The sequence below is a fragment of the Branchiostoma belcheri genome, unplaced genomic scaffold (genome assembly GCF_001625305.1).
Source record: "Branchiostoma belcheri isolate BF01 breed outbred unplaced genomic scaffold, Haploidv18h27 scaffold75, whole genome shotgun sequence".
Lineage (NCBI taxonomy): Eukaryota > Metazoa > Chordata > Leptocardii > Amphioxiformes > Branchiostomatidae > Branchiostoma > Branchiostoma belcheri.
The window spans coordinates 805,190-826,702 of NW_017804409.1; the positions used below are offsets into that span (position 1 = coordinate 805,190).

General features: G+C 40.4%; 1 protein-coding gene across 7 annotated transcripts in view; it reads left to right on the plus strand.

The window, feature by feature from the left end:
• The first annotated feature begins 2,615 nt into the window (after positions 1–2,615).
• Positions 2,616–21,513, plus strand: part of LOC109485396 (transcription factor 7-like 2) — a 59,828-nt gene continuing 40,930 nt past the window's right edge. For 3 of the 7 annotated variants that reach the window (XM_019788957.1, XM_019788960.1, XM_019788961.1), the window contains exons 1-4: positions 2,617–2,750; positions 2,949–3,184; positions 3,324–3,381; positions 3,820–3,944. In XM_019788957.1, coding sequence (XP_019644516.1) covers positions 3,002–3,184; positions 3,324–3,381; positions 3,820–3,944 — 366 coding nt within the window. In that variant the 5' untranslated portion in view covers positions 2,617–2,750; positions 2,949–3,001. Of the gene's footprint in view, positions 2,751–2,948; positions 3,185–3,323; positions 3,382–3,819; positions 3,945–21,513 lie in introns of all 7 variants that reach the window. The other 4 variants (XM_019788959.1, XM_019788962.1, XM_019788963.1 and 1 more) reach the window with 2 other exon arrangements.

Sequence of the window (21,513 nt, forward strand, 5' to 3'; positions counted from 1 at the left end):
GTATTTTTGTTTCTTGATGAGATTTTTAGTACAATTTTCAGCAACTGAAAACAACACAAACTTTTAACAACTTCTTTGTCTGTGACCTTTCAAAGGTCAATGTCCATGTCATGTGGGTACTTTTGTTCAATGTTCAGTTGAGATGTTGTTTTTACCACAATTTTGAACGGATTAGAGGGAGGTGGTTGTCTGTCTACACTCATCTGCTCGTCCTTGAAGTCGGTATGTACAACAAGTGTAATCTCAAGGACTTGCAAAGAGATTTCTTGACTTGCTGGAAAATTATAGAAATTGACAATGAAGGGTATATTAATTTGGCAGGTGAAACTTCCATCAAGGACATTCCTTGCTTCCATAGTCGGTGAAACTCCTTGGCTTCGGGAAGCGGCTGGAAAGAGTAAAAATTGGACAAACAAATATGCCAGGGGAGTGCAACTGTTCTCGATCTTTGAGTGGACCAACTCCCGTGGCATAATTGTCTATTTGGCCAATTTCTACCCTTCCCAGCCGCTTCCCGAAGCCTGATAGAGGCTACTTCTCCACAGCCACAGACAATCATCGTAGTCTGTGTTTGTTTTTCCAGCTTCAGTGGTGTAAATCCGCACATATGTGCGAGTCGACGGGAGTTTTTTTTTCTTGACACCTTCAGACCGGTTTATCCGACCCCCTGGTTCACAACTCCGCGAATACAACTTGTCTCTACCAGGCGGTAAAACAGTACAAAATAAATAGATAAATAAAAAAAAAATTAAAATTAAAAATTAAAAAAAAACTTTTGGCAAGGAGTTTTAGCATCCCAGAGGAGGCAGCAAATTTGCCCTTTCGAGAGTGCATATCAAATTTGAATGAAAGATCTTTATTGTACGTTTGTGCTCTAACAAGCTAAGTACAGGTCATGGATAAACAGGGAATACAGCAATGACACTTACAAACTATACATACTAATGTGGTCTACTATTTACAGGTTCAGCTTCTTCTCGCTTCTTGACGCAGTTAAAGATGTACGAACATATTGAGCTAATGATACATGGTTTGTCAAGTTTAATGAGGAATTCGAATTTTTCTAGTCTGTCTAAATGTCTAAAGCTTGGGAACTTATCTATTACCAAGGACGTCCTTGCTATTACAAAGTATGGAGGGAATCCCTCTCATTTCTGTATAATGTGTAGTCAACTACAATGCTCAAACTACAATGCTCATTTTAATAGCATACAATGCTATTAAAATGCTCTAAGTCTTATTTCTCATGAGTCTTGTTGTATTGTCTTCCTGTGCTCGTGACGAAAATTTTACATAACACGTTGAAACTTCATAGCTTTTCTTCCAGGAAAAATACGTAGGAGCTGCAGCTAAATTTTACATAACTTCTGGCGACGGATCTTTTTCGTCATGATTCTCTCGACATGTTTATATAATAATTCAATAAAGAGGGCAGCAAATAAAATCGTCACAATCCAGCCATCAAAACGAAATTTATGGAGTGGGGATGTGATTATCACCACGGGTGAGTGGAGTTCTATGGGACTCCTCTGTACAACCACATTACTGTAAAGCTTCTCCGGTCCATATAAATATCATTACTGTCCACGGTGCTCAATAGAAATATAAATTGGCTCCGTGATGTGTCAATTCTAACGTTGATGTGTTTTTGTCATGGCAAATCCGACAATGTGAACGTTCGCTGTTTCAAAGAAATCCACTTATGTGAAGACTATAGTTTAGCTGATATAAAATTCTATAATAAGATGCAAAAAATAATTAATTGACAGCGGTTTATGTAGATGATTCTTCATTTATAAGAGTAAAAAGACAGCCAGTGTCTTTGTTTTCTTTCTTATTTTTTTTTGTCACCGTGAGCTCTAAAGCTATAGCTTTATACATGTTTGATAACTTAGGAACGATTTTTCAGACTTTTACGATAGACAGTATTGCTTTTTGAGCCAACAACACTATAACACGTACCAAAATCTATGGCCACATTGTATTTTTTACTGTCGAGTATTTCGACCAAGTCTATTGAAATATGATGAAGACGATATTCCTGTATCCTTCTATTGCTTCGTTACTGTTTATAAATAGCATATCGATTTTTCGTGTTTTTTAATGAGGGAGGGGTGTGCGAGTTTATGGGTTAGGTTTGGCAACGCCGCGTCGGTTGTGAGCCGGTCTGTTTTGTAAACTGTGGGCAGCAAAAACACGAACCGCCCACCGACAAAAGGGCGGGAAGAGCCCGTGGGTGCGCGGTTACTCACTGGTCAGAAACCCCGGGCCACGCTGATTAGTAGTCTGACGTCACCGTAGTAATTAATTAACAAATTCGGCCCAGCCCTCGTCATTCGCATTTCATTATAACAAGATTGACAGCTGGGCGAAGGGACCTGTCAATCACCCGAGCGATCAAGGGTGCGGCGCGGGCTTTGATGTTTTGGGGACTGGGCATTCAGTACTGTGTGAGGTTTCCTTTGAAACAGTATTTGCGGCGTAGAATAATATCAAGGATACAACATACTGTCGCTTACCAGTTACTGTATCTTATAATTTTGTTTTTCTGTAGAAAAGGCGTAGAATTTTAAGGATTTATTTGGGGACAAACTCGGCGGATCATCCCCGGTATATCTAACGGTTGTCCCCGTGTTCCCTTTGCAAAACGCCGCCGCAGAGACTACAACCAAGTTGTGTTCATTTCTGTGTCAATTTCTAACGTGCTGGCTAAATCTAGAGCCCCGATCAAGACTCTATTTTGGGACAAGGTAAGTCGTGAACAATTATAGAAACTATATTCCTAACATGGAGAGAGTTTGTGGTAGAAATTCGGGTGTAAAGATCGATAGTTTGGGGACCATCGCGAAGTTGTGTTGGTTTGTGTCGGTTGGGGGATGAACACAACTTGGGTGCCGCGTGGTCTGGCGATGATAGCCGCAGCTCTCTGATCAACTGTCTTCTCCCAGGGCACTTCGTCAAACCAGGGGCGGCCAGGCCAGCAGGGCACCACCGAGCGACAATGCCGCAGCTCAACGGTAGTGGCGGCGACGATCTAGGGGCGAGCGACGAGACAATCTCCTTCAAAGACGAGGGGGAGCAAGAAGAAAAATCGGCCGAAAACGTTTCTAACGACCTCAGCGATATCAAGTCCAGTTTAGTCAACGAGTCGGAAAGTTCTCAGAGCGGCGCGGTACCTTCAGAGGTGAGTTTGTTGTGATACAGTATATACCTGACCTTCTGTGGATGTCAGGAAAAGTCTTTGCTGTGGTTTCTTTCTGAATAAGCGTGCACGAGGAAGGGATCTCTGACGGAATGTTTCTCTCCCCCCTCCCCTACTACAGGGTTCCAAGCCACCGTTGCAAAGTTATCCCAGGGAGGACTCCAGAAGAGGGGACGAAGGTTTGCTACTACGATTTTTATTCACTCCTCCAGGCCAACAGAGTGGCGATATTTCACGATCTGTAACGCATGATGGCCTAAGATTTAAGGGAAAATGTGTAGATGCCGTGTTTTGAGGGTTAAGACCCGCACTTCGAGTTGTTTGGAGTTTGGTAGGATTTGTTGCGATAGTTGAGTTCGCCTTGCACCCCCTACCCGGGGCCTTCTCGGAAGACTGGCCGAAGATTCCGTCTCACAGTTAACACCCTAGATACAAACGACTGCTAAGGATTAGCCAGAAATTCAAGTATGTGTTGTACTGTCCAGAAACGGTTAAATTTGTCACCCTAACTTCGGTTTCCTGTAGTTTGTTGACTATAGGAAGTCATAGTTCGCCTGCACGGCGCCCCCCTCCCCACTCAAGTCCGACCAAGTTTTCTCTTTACCGCCAACTTGTAGGTAGCAAAGCCGAGTCTGTACCAGTCGTCAGCCGGGGACCAGCATATCTTACTCCTGGTGGAGTTATAGTTTCCAATATGGGCGTCTACCCACATCCAAACGGCTCTTTAGCGGCCAGTGCAACGGTGAGTGGTCAGTTTTTAATTGGCGATTTTTTTTTCGGAGGAGCAGCGCGCCAGAGCTTGGCTCCAGTGTTTGTGTGTTTATATACCAGTCTGGGCCCCACATTTGGTTCAGCTCCGAGCGCCCAGCACGCCGACCGATTCATTTTCCACGATGCCCCTGTACCTCCGAGATGATTAGGAATGAAATGAGACCTGTCGCCCAAAGGTGTACTGTTGTATTTTACACACGCCTAGGAAAACATAGCTTATGACGTTATGTGTCACCCTTCTTTTCTGCACGCATTAGAACCCTGGCGCCATGGGGAGTCTGTGTGTTTGTAGTGGCACATTTTCCCAACCCTACTACTATCCCACCAAAGCCAGCAACCCTGCATATTTTTAATCCTGGACCACAGAAAATTGTCCAGACATTTTCCCTTGGTCCAAGGACAACTTAAATACCTAGAAACTTACTACAGGATGACACTTTGGTCATAACCAAGCATGCGTGTCCCCCAGAAGTTTTTCCGTTGTCACCTGATAGTGGGTTTTACAACTTAAGTTCCTCTGATTATATTGTTACCACGCTATGAGTAATTGTTTGTGTCCAGATTTTTCTGGGACTGAATCACGCACGTAAGACGCCATTAAGAAACAAAAGGACTACATCTTTGCAGTTTCCCACAATCACAAGGTTTTTTAGTTTGTGGGAAAGATTAGACCAGTTCTGACCGCCACATGTGTCCCCTGTTCAGCAGTAGGGTGTTTGTTTCTGTGTCTGTTGAAAGCAGGCAACCCTGCATGCCAAATGCCCAAACATATGTCCACATATGGAGCTGTCTTTCTCCCCAACAATACCACCATGACTAATACTCTAAATGCCCAGTTTTTGTGCGGTTGCCTCAGATATGATCTGATGAAAACTCTGATGTGGGTATAACATCTGTGAGATGTCATCCCAAGCTCGTTACAACATAATTTTACTTTGGGGGTAGAAAACTAGACTCGGACAAGTAGCAGAAAAAAATGTTGTTTTGAGTTGTCTGGAAAATGTCGACCTTACCAACTGGAAATTACTCACGGAGGAAAAGAGGAAGACAATTGGTTACCTATGATGACAAACTGACATAGAGTGGGACACAGTGTACACAAACCTTGGCACCTATTGGCCAAGGGACAATGACAGCTTTTGCCCTGACGTCTTTGTCAAGCGTTGTTTAGTTAGCATTTGTTCCCTATACATCCTATCTCAACCATGGTAGGGGAAGGGAGGGGTATGTTTCTTTCTCGCTGTACCCAACGGTCTAGAGTTACCAGACGGGGTCGGGGGTCATTTTTGCCGCTTTGGTCATTTGACTTGAACTTGTACGCCCAACAGTGCGGACTTTGTGCCCGCCGCCGCGCGCTTGTTTCATAAACAGCGCAGACGGTTGGGAGACGTCCGTCAGCAGACATTGCGAAGCTACCGTAGACATCTGGGGGAAGAGCCAGTGTGTTGTGTTTATGTGACACAAGGCATCTGTCCCTGTCACTGTGTGTCAAAAATCTGTCCTCTCGCAATCTGTCCCAGCCAGTTTGGATTGTTCAGTTATGTTTGTGGGAATTTCGGGAACGTCGCTTGCATATTCTGTCAATTTTCTGTTGTGGAAAGGAATAAAAAAACACCAGAAGTTCGCCATAGCTTCTATTTTTATACTCCTTTTTGTTTGAAAATCAAAACTGAAAAAAATACTTGTAATTTGTTAAATTAACACCTTTCTAAGCAGTCTTGACTATCTGTAGTTGATGTCTTCTGTAGTATCGTCAGTTTTTTTGTGGTAGTACAGCCAAACTCTGTGTGTTCTATGGACACTTCCTTGAGAAGTGGTATGGCTTGTATCAAGCTGACATTTGTGTGGCTATTGTCCTCTTTTGAGGTCAGGGGTCAACAGACTAGAGCCTCCTTCAGTAAAAATATTGTCCTTGGTAGGAGCAATTTGTTTATAGCTCTTGTTGTTGCCATGGAACTGTGGATTTATTTATAGTGTCTTGTTATGCCGTAGGCTAACTTAGATAAAAGTCATCGTTATGAATATGATATACTAAAATAGCACTTGTTAACCTAAATACTTGAACATAACACACAGAGTGTGTATACGAAAGAGGGCTGTGAGTGCAATTATGCTAGTACTCGTGATTTTTTTGTGTATTATTTATTCATTTAGGCTTAGCGGAATCTCGGACATCTTTTCAGCATGGACGTCTTGATTGCCAATGGGTCCCTGCAAATTGACTGTTTTACTGCGTCAATTGTGAAGGAAATTGCTGGACTGTCGTATATTACTTGTCGTTCCTGTATGCACAATATAGGTTTTATAGCTTCCTGTTGGGGCCATTTCTCTTCCCAGCTGAAGGAAGGTCTGTCTAGACACAAGAGATTGTAGCTGTGTAATGCAGCAGTGACAGGTTTCCAGTTGGACTCCGGAATAAATAGAAGGAATACTATAATCCACTGTATGTCCACGGTAGCAACAGTTAGCGGTCTAAGAAAAATGGAGGTGTTCACAGAACTATGTTCACGGTGTTGAAAGGCGCAGAAAAAAGAAAGTTGAGGAATTATTTGTTAACGGTAATGATAAGTTCCCGATATTTGCTTTTCTTTCACTGCAGTTGTCTACAAAGGTACTGTAATGAACATTCGTAGATGGTGAGTTCTTAAATGTGTCATTCAGGCCTTCATGTTGAAAAGCCTGAATGAAAATGAGTGACTTTACTAAGGATTTATTTAATTTGCAACTGTTTGGTTAGCTGAACAAGACCAGACCATCTCATAACTTGGAGTTCGTAGGTGCCACTAATGTAAAACTGACAGACCACGGTAGTAGCTGCCAGAAAGTGCTGCTTGATTGTGGACAGAGGGGAAACAAGCTGCCATCTGGTCTGGTCAGTTGGTGCCCCCCTCCCCCTTCTGTCCTATGTGTGACTGTCTGTTCCAGATGACTGTCTTTTGTATCTCTTCACCATTCCTGTTCTATCTCTCATATTCACGGGTAACAAAAAACAGACCATATGCTTCATGACCCTCTGTCAAAAACACTGGATGTCCATGACCAGTGAGATAACTGACATCCCAGCTATCTTTCTCATTCCTTGTATTTTTCTACCAGCTGCACATGTTTTTCTTCGAATGTGACCAACTCCTATCTTTGACCTCTTGGTGCCAGTCCCCTAGGAGCACAAGAAAAGGCACAGCTAGCCTAAGAAGTTCTTAAAAGTTCAGTGAAAATCGTTATTCTAGAGCCACAAAATATACGCCATTTGTCAACTAAGAATGTCTTGAAAACTCAGTGAAAATCTTTATTCTAGAGCCACAAAATATACACAATTTCTCAGCTAAGAATGTCTTGAAAACTCAGTGAAAATCTTTATTCTAGAGCCACAAAATATAAACAATTTCTCAGCTAAGAATGTCTTCAAAACTCAGTGAAAATCTCTATTCTAGAGTCATATAAACATGCACCAGCCACAAATAGAAACTTCTGCTTTAACTTGTGTGCTGTAGAAAGATGTCACACTTCACAGTATTTTCCAGGTGGCCCCTCTATTCCTTGGAAGAAGGGTTTGGTACAGGGGATGACATGCCAACTCTTGGGGCTGGCAGTCATCCAGCCAGACACCAGTGTTGTCTACAGTCCGTTTATCTGGCCTTCAAAACATGATCATCTCTGACTGCTGTCTGGCACAGATTGTGCAGCATCTAAAATTAAAGCTACTAGTTATCTTATGCGGTTATTAATAGAAGACATACAAAATTTCTAACTATGTATAGAGGTTGAAGGATTGGTCAGGTACCATGAAAAAAATATAGAAAAAATGGAGAAGGATTGATTATTCAGATTTGATTGTATACAGCAATTTAGTTTATCTTTTCTTTGCAAATATTTACAAAGTGATAGTGTTGGTCTATTTGGTCCAAATAGCTCACCAGATGAGAGATTAAAACCTACATTTACACTTTTGTTAGGCCTAGCAAAAAATTAGTTTTTCCTGTTTCCCTGACTGACTATAGAAAAAATTGCCCTAGTTTAAGAAAAGTACAATTTCTACACTTCGATATAAGAGTGTCAGCATACTAGTATCAGTGTTCGAAATGCCAGTCTGCAATCTGCAGATAGATTTTCAAGATTGCAGAAGAAAAATTTATTTTGATTTTAGTTGTAGCAGCTTGTAGTGGGGGACAGCAGTGAAAGACCTGTAAAGATACCAGTAAATAAATGATAAATTTTCTGTGGAGAAGGATCTATAAAGTCTGAAATTAAAAAGAGTGATAGATTAAACTTAAATGAATTCCAGTAGTGCTACAGATTTACAAAGCTATTTATGATGTAACAAAGACATTAATGGTTTGAGAAGGTTGTAGTATGGAGGCTTGTGTATTTGCAGAAAGTATTTTCAAATCGCAGAACAAAATTTTGACTCTTCTGCAATATTGCAGAGCACTGAAAAAAAAAGTATTTCGACCACTGCAAAGTTATAGTGTTAGTCTACTTGGTCCAAATAGCTTGCCAGGAAAAATTTTGGCCTAGGAAAAATTTTGTGTTGCCTGTTTCCCTGACTGACTACTAGTATAGAAAAAATTACCCTAGTCGTTAAGAAAAGTAAAATTTCTACACTTTGATACAAGAGTGCCGGCATATTCTGTGTGTGCCAATATGAGTCCACTGAAGCTGGTACAAAACAGTAAATGTTTACAATGGTCGGCCATGTAGTGGCCCTTCAAACTGTAGCCTGATATAATGATCGAGTGTGATTGGCAGTTTGGTGAACAGTTGGGTGTTGTCACCTGTGATTTTCAAATCCTGTACTTGACAGCCCCTCTGTGTTTGGGCGTTTCCCTGTTTCAGGCTCCCAATTCTGTTGGTATTACATTTGATTGATTCAAAAGTTGCCAAAAAGCAGTTACTCAAGCAACTGGATATCCAGTTGCTTGAGTAACTGCTTTTTGGCGTATCATATTACCTGGATGTCTAACCTTCATCGACGATTCAAAAGTTGTTTTTTTCTAATCCCGTAGTTATGTTGAAGGTAGCTGTTGATGAAATCAAAGCCTGTGTTAACTTGGCTGACTAGCAGTTCTAGGGTTTCGTTTCATTTTCACAAAGAACACGGTTGAACATTTGGCAAGAGAAGTAAATTAAATTGATGGTACTGGTTGCTTAATATCGTCAAATCTACAGGTCTCAAAATACCCACCTGCACACGCACAAACAATACAATACAGAACAGCTCAACATACCGCAGTGCAACAAGCCTTTCATCATAATAGTTTTTCTGCCTTAGTCTCGTAGAGATAAGCCGTGTTTGATGTTTGAAACATGCAATTTAAAAAGCCTGTGGTTATAATTGGTCTATAGAAATTGGTTTTGACATGTTATCGTTAGGTAATGTGTAGATACAATTCAGCCAAGTTGAGTCACTTTGCTTAGGTATAGACCCATCAAACATGTAAGACTGACTCAAGTAGCATACAAGTATTCAGAATTCAACTGTATCAGCATGCAAAATACTAGTACCTGGTTGCCCAGTTGCCCTGTGCAACCAAATTTTACTTGGGGCAACCTATTTTTGAACCTAGGTAGCCCAGTGTGCTACCCCAAAATCATGCCCACTTGGCTTGCACCACTGTAGCCTGTTTTAGGTATTAATGGCTATTGCTAGTATCAATTAAGTTACTAAAGGCTGTTAGAAATATTGTCAAAGGCTTATGTTTGTAACACATAATTTGAGGAAAGTAGTAACTTACAGGTGGGGCAACCTAAAATTCTGATGGGCAACCTAATTTTTGCCGTAGGTTGCCAACTGGGCAGCCTGGTTTAAAAAAAGTATTCTGTATGTAAGATTTCTGGACCAAGAACGGAGAAGTGAAAGCTTGCATGTAGACTGACTCCTGGAAGTTGTCGGAGTGTTTTGTAGGTGTCTGTGGCAGATAGTGATGCATACCGGTTCACTGGACTTGGATCCGGACTTGTAAGAATGTTTAGGTTAAGTCCAAAAAAACCTGAAAGTCAAGAACCGAGTCCGGACTTATTACCATAAAAGACCATTTCACATACCCCTTTTCTTTCCAAACCACCTAAAACCTTCCATAGATTATAAAATCTTTGCTGCAAAACGAAGAAAACATTGCCATCAGGCATCATCAAGTACCGGCCTCCATGTTATGTGGCCAAAGTTTCACCCAGAGAACATTGCAAGGTTGCCAACATGCAATTTTGTATATGCCATGGGTTTAGGTCCGGACTTACAAGTCCAGAACTGAACCTAAACCTCTGGACTTGAATCCGGACCTGAACCTAAAATTGGGTTTAGGCATGCATCACTACTTGCACGTAGACTGACTCCTGGAAGTTGTCGGAGTGTTTTGTAGGTGTCTGTGGCAGAGGTAATATTTAGTGGAATTGAAGGCCTTGTCAGTAACACTTGACCCTGTACAGGAACTGTCAGGTCCTATAAAGGCACCAGCTGTCTGGAGGAAGGGAGAAAACATTAATCAACGTTTCAGCGAGACTGGTTGCCGACGGGGCTTGATGATGCTTAAAATTGAAGCAGATTTTTTTGGCATATTTTCCAAAAACTTCACAAAAGGTTTGATAGTTGACAGCAGTCTGCTGCAAAGCTCATAAGGCTGCGTCAATTAAATTTCTCGTACATAATTTGGTAGTAATTTATGTAAAAATTTTGAGAGCATCGTAGTATGCAGCACGAAACAAATCATGGTCACACCTTGAAATGTTATATTTGCCTGATTAAAGGTGATTACAAATTCGCCTGTAAGTGATTCCATTGTTGTTGAAGAAAGAAGGGAGCGCCAAGTGTGAATAGATTGATTTACACATGGCTGTAAAGGTGCCAAGAAGGTGAAACACTTGAGAAAGGTCATAATTTATGGCGACGATGCTTCTATGTACTGGTAGCACACAGGGCTTCAACTTTACTGCACAATGATTGTTGCAGGTGTAAGTTGTGTGCCAACTTGTACATGTATAGGAGTTGGACTATGGCTGATACTGTAATTCCTGATTTTTTTTGCGGTATTTTTCATGTTGGCGGAGTTCATGGCCACTTCTGTACTGCAAAACTGACCATAGCCAAGTAACAAATAATTCGCTTTCTTTTTTCTGCATCTGTAGTGAACATAAAGTTCCATGAACATGTCCATTGTTCTCAGAGACCGTAAACTTTTGCTACCTTGAACATAAAGTGAATTTCATCATCTAACAATTCTAAGAGACTAATCTATTTTGATTAGTAACAGTGAAGACTTTCTGATTATGATAATAATTGTTTTATTGCAAATTCATGCCCGAGGGCTAATTGCAGGAACAGAAGAAACATATGGTATAAAAACAATTAGTACACATAGAACTACTGATAACTACTAAGAAACCACTTGTAAAACTACTGGGTTTGACTTCTTTTTTTGAAGACAGAGGAAGACAAAGGATCCCACTTTTTCTGTAATTTGTGGGTTTTCGGATGTTAAGAGGAGAGTAGTTTTCATTTGTATATGTGTAAAAGTTTGGGTAAAATTTGGAGGCTACGTCAAAGAGTTCATTTCGTTCATTGCTACAGAGGGTACAATTTGAGATAAAATGCGTTTCGTCTTCCACCGTATTCAACGTACAATGTTATATACTCTAATAACTCGTAAACAATTTGTCCATAACTCATGCTACCACTTGCCACAAACTGCGCTACCATGTATGTTTTTGAGTGGAGTAAAATACAGGCCTTTATGCCTAAAGCCACCTGGTTGTACAAGGTGTGTTGTCCCCCCAGGTTAACTCTGGTGAGGTCATACGCATACTGACAAGGGCATCGGAAACACAAAAGATGGCGCCTTTAAAGTTATGTCGCGGAGCTACGAACAATGGTGGAGTTTAAATTATCACGGAACCGCTGGCTGTCACTTCATTCAGAAGCAATTCAGTCAAAATGGTTTTGCCAGTGGCAAGGAAAGAGGGCGATCCGACTGCTAATGTGGAGTTGTCGTGTTTAGTGTCAATTAGTGGCTTTAACCATCTTTCTACAGTGGGCGTACAGCAAATATTTATTTGTTGAAGTTGAAGTCAGCATGTGGGAGGTTAAGTAGGTGAAGTACAATGTAGGTCAGTGCAGGTAATTTAGCCTAGTTGAGTTATGTATGTTGTGTACTCTGTACTTGGGTTTATAATTCAATGGTTAACAAATTTCTTTGGATGCAACCAAGAGACATTTGCCAAACATTTCAACAGTTTTTTTGCACAAATTTCCTCAGGGCAATACTTTGAAAAGTTGTTTTTTTTTGTTTTAAAATGTAGTATTAGCTCAAGACAGAACAAAAGTTTGGATTTTTCTATTTGTCAACCGTTTAGTAAATTCTGATCAGTTTTGTGATGCAAATACTTGATAAAATAACAAATGCATGTCACTGTCTTGTCTGTTGAGCCTTTTACAAGTCCACTAGAAGTTTATTATGTATAGGGGAGGAGAACTGCCCAATTTTGTGTCAATCTGGTAGTTCATTAAACTTTTTGTCATGGCAGAAATTCCTAAACTGTTTGATTGGTACCATTGTTCTTGGCTCCTCCCTGAAACTGGGACCCATTGTCTGTCCTTTCTCTCAAGTAATTGCCCTTCATCCTTGCCAATTATCCATTGTCTGCGAGTTTTCTTCAGTGGATCTCACCAGTTTCTTATCAGTTGGGATCATCAAGTAGCGAGTGGTGACAGAGGGCCATTGTTATAGGAATAATAAGGCTTGAACAACAACTGGCTTTATGCAGCTTTGCCAGTTTTGTAGAACGGAAGCTTCCATTCAGGTAGAAAGGGAGGCACAGTGCTTGGTAAAAGTTACAAATAGATATATTTCCCTTTTCTTCTTCTTTATAAGGCTTAGTCCGTGAAATGCAGATTGTTTGCAGCTTGTTTTAAAGACTTTTGTACAACACATTCTCAGGAAAATATCCCCAGTTGTAGTTGTAGTTTTTATTTTTTTGCCCTTATTTGCAATGGAATGATCCACAGCACAAGACTTGTTAGAAGTAGGTAAAGTGAGAGCTTACTTCTGACTTTTTCCTCAGGAGTTTGTTCCAAAAAAAACAAACAAACACTTTTCTTTTACACAACAACAACAACAACAACTCAAATCTACAATTTTGGACGCAAAATCATGCAGTACTGTAAGAAAGTATTTGATAATTTACTAATCTTGTATTCTGACCACACACAACTTTTCTGTATTGCTTCATAACCATATATCTTCAGCTATAGTATACAAGAAATGTGGATATAGTCATGTACACTGAACTTGAAAAGAATGCAGGACTTAGAACTTGGAGTATTGCAGACTTTGCCTTAAACTCAGCCAACATTTTTACAAGTTTATTGCATTGTGGTGTAATGTACGTACGGTACACGCTCGGATGGTCCGAAAAATCATCCCCAAGAAAGCACAGAAGAACGGGCAATTTAATGGACAACATAAGCGCTATTCATTCCCTCTGTGGGGGCAAGATATCCCGCCGTAATGCCGCGCTAACTCACCCAATCCCGATTCCTGACAGTTCTCATAACTCAAACCCCAGTGTCATGCGCAAGTGCCATCTTCCCTACTCCTGTGACATTTGTAGCACCAGGTGGTTTCTGATTAAGTTACTGCCTGCCTGACAAGTGACAAATAGCCGCGATGGCAGTCGTGGTATCGCCTTCCATCCCTGGCTAGGGAGAGGAAGAGAGGGCCTTAAATCAGCTGCGGACAAAAAAGGGGTACCGCTTATCTGTTGGGGCCAGAATTTCCCAAAATGACATTTAATCGTCTTGCAGCTTTGGTGATGGAGTCACCGCGGTGTCTTTTGAGGTGTGTTACGAGCAGGAGAGAAACCGGGAAAGGTCCAAACGGCCGTCTTGGCCTTGGTGGTTGATTGTCAACGCACTCATGATGAATGTTGAAGAAGAACATATCAAGGGGAATGTGTGTAGGGATCAAGAGCTGAATGGTTCGCGAAGTTCAGTCCACCCATTCCTTCAGAAAAATCCTCTGGTACTAAAAACTGTTTGGACAAGACTTTTGAAAGGTTATTGTAAAGAAGTTTCGGTCATTTGCGAAGTAAGAAAGTTTGACTGGTCCTTATGTTTAAAACTTGATATGTACTTACAAGTTACAACTTCGGAAACATAACAAAGAACAGAAAGAATATCTTTTCTCAATTCTAAGCCTCTTTTTTTTAACAGAACTTAAAATACCTATTTAAAGAGGTCAGGGTTCGCTAGTGCTAAATCGCAATTTTTTCTTGGTATTTCTATATTTGTGTTTTTTGCTGTCACTTCTGTACCCCAAAATTATAATGACCATGAACGAAGAATTTGCCAACTTTCTTTTTGCTGCACCTTGCACCACTGCGAATGTAGAATTCTGCGAACATGTCCATTTTTCTCAGACCGCGAACTTTTGCTACCACGAACATAAAGTGATTTACAGTTAGCCTAGAGTATGAGTAGTAGTAGGTACACATGTTCAAAATTACAACAAAGGTTACCAAGTCCAGCCTGTATTTTTAGCAAGACAGTTATGTGAATTGTTGTGGATTAGTTCCGCTAGTGATGGCATTTCGTCTTCTTGAAACAGGTTCGACTCAAGAAGCAATTAAAGTCTCAAATTTTCACAGGGGCATTTCTTCAATGTGGTTGGACCAGTCTGTGGTCAATACTAATGCTGTTACAACCTGTTTTCATGTAATTGGTAAAAGCAGTGTATGTTAACAACTTGACACTGTGATTGTAAAAAAATGTTAAAGCATTTGTCTGACGCTAACAGTGCTACCGTACAGGGGGAAGCATCCAATGAGATAAAAATTCAAATTGATTCTGCCCAGTCTAATATTGTAGCACAAGGAAGAAATAGAACTTGTAATTTTTAATGTACATTTCATGGTTCAGATCGTATACCAGCCCTCGACGTACATTCTGAATGTACATTCTTGACATACGTCAAAGCAGTCCGATTTATACATAGAATTACGTCCGATTTACACTAAATATTTGACGCACACAGTTTTCGTACACCTGGTTTTTGGCCCCATGCGTAAACCGGGTCAGATAGATGCTTTTTTCCTCCTTATGCCACGCCCTTACCTTTCTTTCTCCTTCTATTTGTTTCTTCCCCGTTAACTTCTAACTGTTGAAATATCCAACAAAGACTGTTGACACTCGCTGATAAACTCGCAATATTTGAAGTCTAGCTCTCGGGTAAAAAGGAAGTGGTCTCCCAGTATTGACACACTCAAACATCATTACAATCACAAGTACACTAATTAGCATGTGGCTAATGGCTCGCTCCCTATCTTTGTTTTAGCCTGAAAGAATGTCACTCATCCCAATGGTAGATGAAGTAGAGAATCCCCTGCTCTGTTTGTATAGATAGTGTTTACACAATGTAAAAGGATATGTGTAGAAAAGTGCATTGTTGGCCCCTCTGGTTCCCCTCCATAGGTTCTCTATGGCCTGTGCCCTTTGTTGTGCAGGCATTTGTGTAGAGCCAGTCATGCTGGGGTGTTTCTACAGAAGTGCAAAGGAATGAGAGCCAGGAAAGGGTTAAAGTTCAGGTCGTAAGACTGGGTAATCTGTTTTTGAAATGGTGGTGAAAGACTAACTTGACTAAAAGGCCATACCAATTCATTTTACAGGTTTGAGAACGAGTTTTAGCTCAAAATTAGCAAGAGGGAAAGGAAAATATAGGGCACTGGGAGAAACACTTGAGAAGATCTGATTTTAGCTATTCCCTAAAATTGTGTGTACCACCACGGGTCGAAATACTTTCTTCTGCAATATTGAAAATTCCGTCACCAGACAAATTTTATGTATACCACTTTTAGAAAGTATGGATCAGGTTTAGTGTAGGTTAGGTGCAGGTAGACATCAGAAGTACCTACTTCAATTTTACTTGCAGTAACCTGCATATGAGTCTTGACAGTGGTATTTTCAGCTCTAACCAAAGTACAACCTTTTCCGTCTTTCTTGACAAATTTAAAACAAAGAACCGACAAATTAACATGATGTGGCCAAAACCTCTCTACAGGAAAAAAAGAGATTTTAGAAGTATTGTTAATACAGTTTGTACATCTCTTTGACGTATATGCACTAAGAATGTTGGTGTCAGGGAAAAAGATGTTTTTGGCTACATGTACATGTAGAGCTTCATTTTCTGAGACTACTAGGAAAATCCAAATCGACTTCAAAACCTGTATACCCGTAGTAATGATGTTATTCTGTCAGCAACACTGTATTTGTAAATTTCTTAAGATTGTTAACGATTGTGTCCTATGCTTCCGGAAGTTTCTAATGAACCAGGCCTGTGTTGAGTAATTGCATGAGGCTGATGTTTCCCCATGTTTTGTCTACACCTTTGTCAGTTTCCAGGTACTACCCTGACCTGTTCCCTCAAACCGACCAATGCAATTTGCCCTACAAAGTTTGTTTTTCCAATTGTTTATACATCAACTCAGCCATGGACAGTCAGAGGAAGCGTCTAATTTCAGTATAGAGTTTACGTGTCTATAGCGGTGTATTGTGGCATTGCTACTTCCGGAGATGTCTGAATTTTGTTTGACGGAGCTTACCGTCTTCCCAGAATTCACTCCATGTTCTATTCTTTTCCACCTGTCAATCAGAATGTGGTCTGTATATAGTAGAGTTCTCAAATGGCCACTCTAAAGTAGATAAGAAAGTCTTGGATTTAAGTCAACTAGGTTAACAAAGGTATTTGAGTTTATATGGCTATTTGAGATCTTAACTCATCTCTGTTGCTACAGAAATTTTTGTTTGGCAACACGGAGAAAAGTTTGAGTAGGCTTTTTTCTGCGGGTTGGGAGGTCTGCAATGTTTAGATGACCCAGAATCAGAGGTTTGGAATTTGGAGTTTATTTTACTGAGGCTGTGAGCCCAGGGTGTGTGGATGCCATCCATTTTGGTTCTTTTCAAGCAGTGTGACAAGGCAAGGTCAATGTGTGGGGACTTGGCTGTCTAGAGTTTCAGGGACGGCACATTGTTCTCTAGGAGTGTTGGTCTATGGACCATTGTGCTGTAAGGGCTTCAGACTGGTTTTTAGCTTGATCCCCAAAGCGGGGAAGTATTGTTGTTGTCTGTTTCTCCGTGTGTTTGTCTGTGTGTAGCAGGGGTCGAAATACTGGGTGTATGGGCACTTTGGTGCGTCAAAAATTAAAGCTGTGTATTCAATTTTTTCTGTGTAGGTTTACTTACCAGTATACAGCATATTCTTGACATCTAAGTAGAGCTGTGTACCTAAACAAATTTTAGGTACAGGTACAGGTACAGGTACACAGGTTTAGGTACAGGTCCGGACCTGAACCTGTACCTGAACAATTCGACCAATTTATATGCTCTTCTGAACTCCTTCAATAACAAAAAAAAACATAAATAAACTTGATAGTTAAGGTTTATTCTTTTTTTATGGCGAATGCTCAGATAAAATATAGGCTATATATATGTTTTTGTTTTCATGAACACACTGTCCTTACACAGGGACCCATTGTTAACCAGCTATTTACACATTTGAGGTCACAAATAGGCATAAAATTGGTGTGAAATTGTTTAGGTACAGTACCGGTACTGAGGGATTAGGTATTTTGGACCTGTACCTAATCAATTTTACCGGTACAGTATCGGTACTGCGTACCGGTACACAGCTCTACATCTAAGTGTCAGAAAAATAACAAAATGTTTGTTGTAGTACATTGTACTTGTTTAATAAGATTTTAAGAATTTTTTAATGCTCAAAAACTTTGATTGACATTGATACACAATTCTGTTTTTTTACATGATGCACCCCAAAATTTTGAGGGTGTGTGAGGGGTTGAAGTCTGCCATCTCTGATAGCCTTGTGACACGAGTACACTCACATGCACAGATAAACATGCCAAAAATTTTTATTTCATTTTGTTATACCATTTCTCACTTGCTTTTTATTGAAGTGTACTGCAGTTGCAATGTATTGTTGCACTAGGTCCTTGTACGTAGACTGTCCTTGCTTACTTCATGTAACTGTTTGTAAACACAACGTGCAACGGAAATTTCCAAGGATAACCTTGGTGTACGTGAAGATCCGAGTCTTGTTTCTCCTTGACTTTACAAATAAAGAATGTCTGGTTACACATCTTAAAGATTAGATATCTGTCCTGTCACTCATTTCTACACCTGTGGGTCTTCAACAAGTGGATATTGTTGTTTATGCTAAGGCCACACCAATTTAATTTCTTGGTTAACAGATTTTTCTAGAAAAATAATGGAGCGGACGGGCAAAAAAAAAAAGGCCTAGGCATCCTATTATGGCCCAAAATGGTACGATAGGAGCCATGAAGTCAACACACCAGGCTGGTTCAAAATTTGAACTATGAATTTTGAACTTTTAATGAAACCAGTTGCATTGAAAGATGGAATAACTGTAACAACTAGGAAGAAAAGGACCGTTTTCAACTGTTCAGGGCAAAATATGAGCATTTTGCAGTTGATTCTGAATTATTATTTTTATTTGCAAATCAGAAAAAATGGACAGGGCGAATCCGTTAACCAAGAAATTAAATTGGTGTGGCCTTATATATAAATATATCACTTGGAACAAGTTGTCACACCTAAACCATCTAACTCTAGCTACCATTTGAATATACCTATTGAAGAGGCTTCCACTGTATGTGTCTACTAGAACATAAAAACTCAAAATGTACACCAGTTGTACTGTACTTCTTTCTCAACCACAAAAAGTTAGGAAGATTGCAATAATAATATACTGTACCTGTACAGACATATATTTGTTCCACCACCAGCAATTTTTGTACGTCCTTCAAGCATAGCATGCTATTTAGATGAAGATGAAAATACGGTACCTTCACTCTACCAAGTCCTGGTCCATATCACCAGTAATGCTTCTGACATTTCCCCCAAGCTAGGCTGGGTCAGTAGATTGTTTTAGTCTTAATTTGTAGGTTGACTTATCAAATGTGAATATATATGCCTAACATGGCATAGAAGACTTGAAAACTGGGAAACACTTTTGAGATGGTATCAAGTGTTGACCAGTGCTCTTACAATGTCTTTTAATTTCTTGAAATTTTCAAATTTTTCACAGTGTTCTTACATTTTTGTGGTGACATATCACTGCAAAGTCATCACTTCAAATACCTGTTATCTTCAGTGTTTTAACCTCAAACTTAAATATATCACAAAGTCTCAAGATTTTCACTGAGCAGCAAAATACATGTGCCTTGAACTTACAACTTTGCAGTACTTCTCTTGGCTATAGGTGAATGTAACTCTACCGAACCCTTGGGGGTGTACACTGATAGCTTCATTAACTTGGCCACAACTTGGCCCCTTGACAAGCTCTAAGTCCTTCCCCTGTCAGACAACACTTTGGTCAGGTTATCTTGAAGCAGACAGTTGCCATGACAACTGTCTCTCTTAGCAACCATGGAAGGAGGGTTCTTTGTTTTCTCCCTGTGACCCATGGAGCTCTGAGCTCTTGCACAATACATCAACAGTGTAGGACACGCTCACTCTCTCACTGCATACAGCATACTCAGCAGAATCCTGCCATAGGGCTACAAATACTAAATGTAGGTTAGTGCAGGTAAAAATACTGTGTATGTTGTAGAATATAATGCTACGGAGGTAGATATAGTCTCACATACTGCTGTATTTTCTTTCTTATGTTGTTTGTAACTGCAATTAGCCCTCGGGCAAGTATTTGCAATAAACTTTCTTCAGTAATAAGATAGGAGCTGTGCAGGTATTTCTGATGTCTACCTGTACCTAACCTGCACTGGTCCATGTACTGGGTATATGCAGGTTAGTGCAGGTAAAATTGGAGCTGTGCAGGTATTTCTGATGTCTACCTGCACCTAACCTGCACTGGTCCATGTACTGGGTATATGCAGGTTAGTGCAGGTAAAATTGGAGCTGTGCAGGTATTTCTGATGTCTACCTGCACCTAACCTGCACTCAGGTCCATGTACTGGGTATATGCAGGTTGGGCCTAGGAAAAAAAATGTTGTGTTTCCGGTTACCCGACCGACCCTATGAAAAACCCCCCGACCCTAGCCTTTTTTGGGCCGACCAAAAATTTCGAGCGGCTAGCGGTCGGTTTTCAAAATTGGGGATTTTATCCCCGATAAATGTGCTCCTCATTCCAATTTTCTTCGGTCGGGCGGCGTGGATCGAGCGCTAATTGCACGGATCGGGCCGCCATTGTCGGCACAATCCTGTGAATTGACGATGAATTGTCGATCTCGCCATGACGCCACAAAGAAAACGTTGTCATTGGTAGAAAATCTGACACCCCGCTGGCGTTTCACAACAAAATTTTCATGTAAACAACTCCGACTGTCTTTGTTTACATCGCGAAAGCTCACCGATACAAAGTAAAACTCCCGCCGGCCGGCCGGCCGCGCCCGATCGCATGGTTGCGGCATGGCGCTAAGTTTTCGGCAGCTCGACGGAAAAATAATCCATCCCCAGAAGAAATGTTACGCATGAAAATAACAACTACAACTTGTTTTCCTCGTTATATGAGTTTTTGAGGCCGTAAAATGTTTAAAACGGTTGAAATTTGCTCGAAAAAACGGCTCGAAAATTCACGGCGAGAAAGACAACATGGCCGACCTGTTTTCACAATAACAATGGTCAAAGGTCAAGATAGCATCCAAATGTATAGATACATGTACATATTACAGTGCTAAAACGATACTTTAAACGCATGAAAAATATTTTTTCGGCTACAACTGAAATAAAAATTCAGTTATATTTTAGTAAGGTTAATTTTCAAACATTACTGAGAAATTTTCCGAATTAATTGGTTTCTTGTGTAATATTGTTGTTTCTATGTATGTGCGGTTGGATGCTGTCATTGTAAAGACCCTTTACATACTAGTATATTGGGAGAATCAGATGAGATATTAGAGATTATCACGCTTAGTACCGTGACCCGAGTGTCTCTCAAAAATTGTTTTTGAGTGGAGTTTATAAACATGATCACATTTTTATTTGTTCAGCTGTGTCAATATGTGATTTGTTTGAGAAATAGGATTTGGTTTAGTTTTTAATATATTAATGTCAGTTAACATCTTTGGAATAACTTGCTCCAAGTTCCAGGTAGTAAATACATGTACATTTTGTATCATGTATTTTTCACTTGTTGAACTTGTGGAAGCACCGTTGGCCCCCGGTTAGGGGTCATCCGGGGAACCTATGCCCAATTTTTTCAAAATTAAGGGTAGAATTTTTTTTGAACATGAGGATAATTAAGTACAGATCTTGAACCTTTCTACTGCCTTATACATCTGCAGTTGTACAGAAAACGTAGAACTGAAGTTGCAGGAAATGAACTCCATTTGTGTTTGGAAAAGACAAAATGCAATAGCTTCCCCCCCCCTCCAGACCTCCCCCCGCCGCCGCCCGCTCCTCCACCCTGCTCTGAATTTCTGGGGAGATCCCTGTCTGTGTAGTACAAACAGATCATACATTCATTGTCCCGGCTTTGACTAAAAAAAAAAAAAATAAAAAA